General features: G+C 36.3%; 1 protein-coding gene across 2 annotated transcripts in view; it reads left to right on the forward strand.

Moving 5' to 3' along the window:
* adkb (adenosine kinase b) overlaps positions 1–6,841 on the forward strand; it is a 140,113-nt gene that overhangs the window by 10,359 nt on the left and 122,913 nt on the right. For both annotated transcript variants that reach the window (XM_024285311.2, XM_024285312.2), the window contains exon 4: positions 6,725–6,803. In XM_024285311.2, coding sequence (XP_024141079.1) covers positions 6,725–6,803 — 79 coding nt within the window. The remainder of the gene's footprint in view (positions 1–6,724; positions 6,804–6,841) is intronic.

Raw genomic sequence — 6,841 nt, forward strand, 5'->3', positions numbered from 1 at the left:
CCGAATCTGTGCCTCCATTTGAAATGGCTGTAGAGTCCCTTGGCTACATTCATGCTATAAACATCCACAGAGCTCAAATTTTTCCTTTTTGTCGAGGACTCATAACAGGTGTCTGAGGAAAGATTTTTTTCTCTTCACTTAGCATATTTTCCACTTGCATGGAAAGGTTTTTTTTTCTTCTTTATTAGGAACATTGTGCCCCGGGCAGACCTTTTGCCTTGAGAAACGATATGTAGGCTTTCTTTGAAGAATTTGAGGGTACTTTCACACTAACTCAAAATTCGACCATGCCTCGTTAAATCAAGGTTATACCAAGGTATTGAACTCGTTTCCACTCATGTTGGCTTCTCATAATGCACTTTGCATATGGATTAATCCAGTCTGCGGCACTAGGGTTCTATAGAAACCAGTGATGTCCTGATCAGTTTTTTTTGGGCCCGACATGTTTTAAAAATGAGCAAATTTAATGAACAGATTCATCCGTTTTTATTTTATTGACCCTATTTTATCATCTTACACTTATAGAGAGCACTTTTGTAAAGTAGCTTTAACAATCAAGTAAAATAGAGCAACTATTACCAACAATATATATATATTTATGTATATGTATATATGTTTTTTATATATATATATATATATATATATATATATGTTATATATGTTTATATATGTTTTATATATATATATATTTATATATATATATATATATATATATATATATATATATATATATATATGTTTTATATTTATATATATGTGTGTGTGTATATGTTATATTGTAAATATAAATGATAATTAGTCATGTAAGAAAAAGTTTAGTAACTTTAGCTTTGAAATTTTGAGAACTATTGATCATATGATCATTATTCATATCTTAATGTAAAATTCTTAAAAAAAAATAATAATGACTTTGTTTTAGCATAAATATGAGTATTCATGACTATATAATATTATTTGAACAATTTTTATTTTTTTATGTTTATGGTATTATTTTTTTAACTTCTCAAGACAACATTTTTTTGTTTTATTACCGCAGTAGTAAGTTTTCCTAATTTTAATTTCTCTGTCATATCAAAGGACAGCTCTGGCCTTAAGCGGTTAAGTTAAGAAGCTAGCGCTTAGCACTGTTAGCATCTGCTGTCCTGTGTATCCAATGAGTTATATATTGCTAGAGATTACACACAAAGAGCGACACCATATTGGAATGGTAAACAAAAGAAACGGGTCTTAGCAGACACAGCTAAATGACCATAAAATTCTTAATTTTGGTCCGACTTTAAAAAGGAAAAGAAAATCATCACAAAAATAAGACCCAGGCCATGATATTAATGCTTTTGTACAAAAAGTAACAAATGAATGACATTTTAAATTCTTTTATAAATAAACACGTTAAATAAATACGTTATTAAACTAAGAATTACGCAAACTATTAGGCCGAATCCGAGTTCTTCCCTTCTCCCTAACCCTTCATTTGGCCCTCCAAATGGATGGATTATTAAAAAATAGTCTAATATTTCGGACGTTACTTTCGTCCGATGACGCCGGTCCGGTCCGCTAGCGTTAGCGCGGATATTCCAGGGCTTGAATATACATAGCAACATCGGTTTTATAACTCTAAAAAGGTCATGATACAACAAAAAGTCTATACTTACATTTAAATGTAAACATCTGTGAGCACAGTCACGTGAAGAAAAGCGTTTCTCAGAGCGATGGTGGACTTTAGACCCCTCTGTTTGGAGGGTAAAATTAAAAAAATTACAATCCCAAATACATTAGCACTTCAAATTGAGGGGAAGGGAAGAATTCGGATTGGGCCTTGGACTCCTCGGTCCGCGTTTATAAACGGGTTGGTGGGTAGCCGACATCGCGGTAGACTGCTAGCGCCCGTTGTATATGGGTCGATCCCCACCTGGAGCAGTATGACACGTCTTAGCCGACTGAGAACAGAGCGGTTGACAGTCGCGTCGGTCCCAATGGCCCCGCGCATGGGAGAAAGGGACCAGTGAGCACTCCATCCACGGCCCGGAGCAGCAATTCATTCAGCAGGGGGCGACAACGCTGGCCTGGGAGCTCTCGTTCTACAAGTGAACCCAACAAGCCTTTACCAGAAGGATCCTGGCACTGGCGCAATGGTGGGCGGGCAGACTTCCGTACGCCACATGTCCCTCTTCGATCCCCACTACTGAGGAAATCCTGATCTTCTGGTCTGATCTGAGATCTAACACATAGAAATATCACAGCCATCCTCCATCAAACGAAAAAGATTGGTGGTCCTGCCAGAAAACATTGAAATATTGCGAAGTCTAAAGCTACCAATGACTTTGAATAGACTAAACGTTCACTATTGAGAATAAACTTACTTAGATCTTCCAAAATGTTTTCTAGATGTTCTCCTTTATCAGCTGACAGTAATAATTTACTTGTAAAAGTCACATTCTTGTTTTTCCATCTCTGTATAATTGTAGCATAGCAGTGAAACAGCATCTGTACCATCCCAATATGGCGTCCAACTTTGCGTACGCAACATACTAGCATGCCATCTTTAGCCATTTCTTTGTCAGCAGCACGGAGACTTTAACATAGCAAAATCCTGATCTTTTTTCTGTTGAAATGCATTTGTAGGTCACTTTTTACATCAAGACAAACCAATAGAGTCACTTGATGTGAGTTTAATCTTTGAACATCTCACTAGCTTGACTGAAGTGCTTTTGTTAGCCTTGAACTGCTGCCGTATTTTACTGCGCTTCACGGCAATAACATATCGTGACATGTAGACTTTTTATTCGTAATAATAAGCTAGAAATATAAAGCGCTGATCATAATAAGAATAAATTAAATACTAATCGATCGATACTGATTTTTGATCACATAATCTGATCTGGATTTCCTCAATAGAAACTGCGAAAGGTTGAAAATAATGTTTTTCCTCAAAAATGTGAGGCTATAAAATGCATTTTAAGTCCCAAAAGGCATTTGAACATAACATAATCCAGCATCAAGCTTTCTCCACAACAATTACCTCCACTCTGTAAATATAAGATGAAATTACACACGGCACCAGAGGGAATGATATGGTCCACCTTGACCTATTTAGCATGTCATGTGACATCCCCCCCTCCCTGCACCTCTGTTGTAAATATGCTTCAAATGAACAGCCTGCGATGTAGAGTTATGGGAAAAAAGCCAAGCAACTCCTAATATAGCATGTCATCTTCACTGCAGTTGGGTCAATTACCCTAGCAGGGTGGACACGTTTATATACTCGGCCCCCTAGGAGACTGTTTATGTGAAGAATGTGGAGAATACACATTATTCATGTTCCTGGCTCCAAGGAAAAAGCCTCTGCTGTGGAGCCCGGCTTTGCATCATGTTACTCCTAAGCGCCAAAGGTATTGATGTTCGAAATGACAATATGATGGGAAAATGCAAAAAAGGAAAGAACTGCTTTTAGTGTTTCTCAAGTGTGCTCCTGTGGTTTATGCGTGAAGGCTGCAGTTGTTTATCTCCCGTTCCCCAGTGGAATTCCAGCTTCCTTTTTCCATTTTGTTTCACTCGTTCCACGTATCTGATCAACTTTCAACATTTTTAACAGACAGGATTGTTTCTCAACATACAACAACTTGATCCTTAAATACATATAAGGATTTTAGCTCATGTTTGCAGCCAAAAACTCGCATCTTTGTCGGTTAAAAAAGATTTAGTGCTATTAATTATAAAAAAAGTTACTTTCAATTATATGAAATTTATTTTTATATTTGAGGTGAATTACTTTTATTTTGCATTGTGTAATAAATGCGGGATCATAATGGTAGCTCCACAGTGAGTATGCTCAAATTTTAAGCAAACTGAACTGCATTTTAGGAATTCTCTGTACAGGAAAAATTGCTCAGTCATAGTTAAAGACCCACTCCAATAAAATCATTGATAAAGAACATATTTTTGTGAAATTTTTCTCATGATAGAAAACATATAAATAAAATTAAGGCATTTCTGAGTATTTCTTTACTCAAAACGTTGTGAATCAGGTGCAGATGAAAAAAATGTAGTTTAAAAAAGTTTGTAGCAGTCATGTGTATGGAAATAAAATAGTATCATTCCCGTTTGTGTGCGTAATTCTTGATTTGTAACTCACAAAATACACTAAGTACACACACAAATCTTTAAAAACAATGCATTAATCACTTGTTACGCACACACAAAATCGCAATTATTTGTATTTTTTGAATTTCATAGTTTTTGTACTTCTGTATAAATCCAAAGTTACGCACAAATCCACATTTATGCACTCAGAAATGGGAATGATACTATTTTCTCTCCATAGTTGTGCTGTAGTTGGTGGGCTATAAGCTCCCTGCTCCACTCCATTCCGATGCATCCACTTGTTTTCCTCATTCAAGCTAACATCGGGCTTAAAACTGTACAGCTGGATTGTTCTAATATTGTGCGCCATTTTTGTTGCACCGGTAATGTCAGGTTGGGGATATGAGGGACTGTAAGCTAGCTAGAGAAAGCATAAACGCAGTGATGATGGGAAATGTGGGCAGACTCACTCCGTACCAACAGTTCCACTCACAATTCAGGTGAATTTCTAATGAACTGCTATGCTCTGCAAAACGGCACAATTATAATTAAAAAAAACACTAAGAAAACTTTAAAAATAGATCAAAATATGATCGAAGGGAGACTTTAATGTATGATTGCCATTTCAAATTCTTCTGAAATGTATGTTCTTGAAACCTAAGACCGAATGTGTTAGTCTGAAAATAATGCTCTGCAGTGTTGAAGGCTGTAAGATATGTGGCTCCATGTAAAGTCTGGTATGTAACATTGCCAACATATGTCGAGCACGCTCATTTTAGAATGGTGGGACTCTAAATATTGTCCTATAGGCATGTTAAAACCCTCTAGAGTTTGACTGATGCATGTACATGCGCTTTGTTAGCCAAGATTTAATCATTATATGACTTTTCTGAACCAATTCATTGTTGATTGGAATCAAAATCTTGTTGTACGTGATGCAAGAAATGACTTATGAGTCATTTAGGATTAATCCCATGAAGATGTAATACAGTAGCATTCTGTAGCGCTGATAGCATTTCTTTCTTCATATTTGCGTCTTTTAGACTTCCTTCTAAATCATTTCCAATTCTTTTGACTCTTTTTTTTATCTCTGGGTCGTGTATTTACACACCACTGTCATATTTCCCATACCTTGTGCTTTTGGTGACACAATCATCCACTTCTCTGTCAGAGAAAGACTTAGTGCTAGCGATGGTAGAATCGATACTAAGATACTGAAGTATCAATTACCATACATCCTCAATTTTGGTACCAAGTACTCTACTAAGGTAGAAAATAGAAATACATGCATTATATCTGGATATTTATGGTTAATGGGTGAGTTATTCCAGTGTTTTGTGTTAAAACTGCCCCCTGCTCACTGCACATTGAACTGTTCTACCAGTCACATGACCAGAAGAGCCACAAGTTGCACTTGTTACCCTATTCAGTTTCCCAGGGAGGACTGTTTGACTCTCGGGTATTGGCTTCTCAGAGCAATCGTGCAGTGAAATACATTGAAATGTGCTGATACATTGAAGAAAAAGTGATTCCAAGAAATGAAGAGTCTTTGCTTTGGTGGAAAAAAGCATCGAGGGGGCATTTCTGCTATTGAGTAAAATGACAAAGAACTATCTCGGAACTGTTGCTACATCTGTTTCAATGGAGAGGCTGTTTTCTAAGACAGGGAAAATGGTTACCTAGAAACGCAATTGTTGCAAACCTGAACATTTTAATGTGTTGCTGTTCATAAACGCCACTCTGAAGCTGTAAAGATAGTGGGCTTTTTTGTTCTTTTTATCTTGTATTTTTTGTATTTCAATTTATTCATATGTATGCTTATACAAGTTTTAGATTTTGTACTTTTAACCTTGCACAATAAAGTTATTATCTGGCCTGTTTTTGGTGGTAGTTGTTTTTCAGGATAACTAATAATATTCTTAAGAAAAAAAAAAAAATCCACAATTTAGAAAAATTACCAGTAATCTGTATCAGTAATTAGTATCATAATAAATCCTAAAAGTATGGTATCCCCATCACTACTTTGTTATTAATTTCTCCTCTATGATCAATTTTCAAACAGTTGGCATTTCTGTGAATTAAAAAGGACAGCATTCATTCGCCACTACCAAATCCGAGTCCCTGATTGGTCAAAATTCAACTGGTTTAACTTTTAACGTGTGTTCAATGGCCGCCCGTTTTGTGTGTAGATCTTGAAAACGGTCGTAGAAACTTTTATAGCGACCCTACTCCTACATTTAGCCCTTCAAACGGAGAGTTAGGAAAAAATAGTGTCTTCAAATTCGAACGTCCCACTCACTCGATGACATCATCAATAATCGCCGGTCAGATACATGAGTGCGGAGATGCTAGCCCTCAGAAATACATAACAACATCAGTTTTATAACTTTAAAAAAAGGTGCTAAAGCAAGAAGTCATGACTTACATTGAAATGTAAACTTTTGGGATTCTGTGTGATTCAGAACTCCCTCAGAAAGTCCCTTCGCTCTTGTAAAAAAAATATTTTGGACACTCCTTTCCCTTCAAATACTCTAAGAATTTGGATTTGAGCAAACTTTTACTTCAAGGTCATTGCTTGAACGCACATTGCCGATTGTGGTGTGAATGTAGCATCACTTCAAGTTTGATTTTTTGTCTCTTTCAGGTTTGCTGAAATCGTCCAGAGAAATAAAGTTGAGTACCACGCCGGCGGCTCCACCCAAAACTCAGTGAAAATTGCCCAGGTAAAAACACTTATTTTTTATCTCATCTTTAGAGTGAC

This window comes from Oryzias melastigma, linkage group LG19 (genome assembly GCF_002922805.2).
Source record: "Oryzias melastigma strain HK-1 linkage group LG19, ASM292280v2, whole genome shotgun sequence".
NCBI lineage: Eukaryota > Metazoa > Chordata > Actinopteri > Beloniformes > Adrianichthyidae > Oryzias > Oryzias melastigma.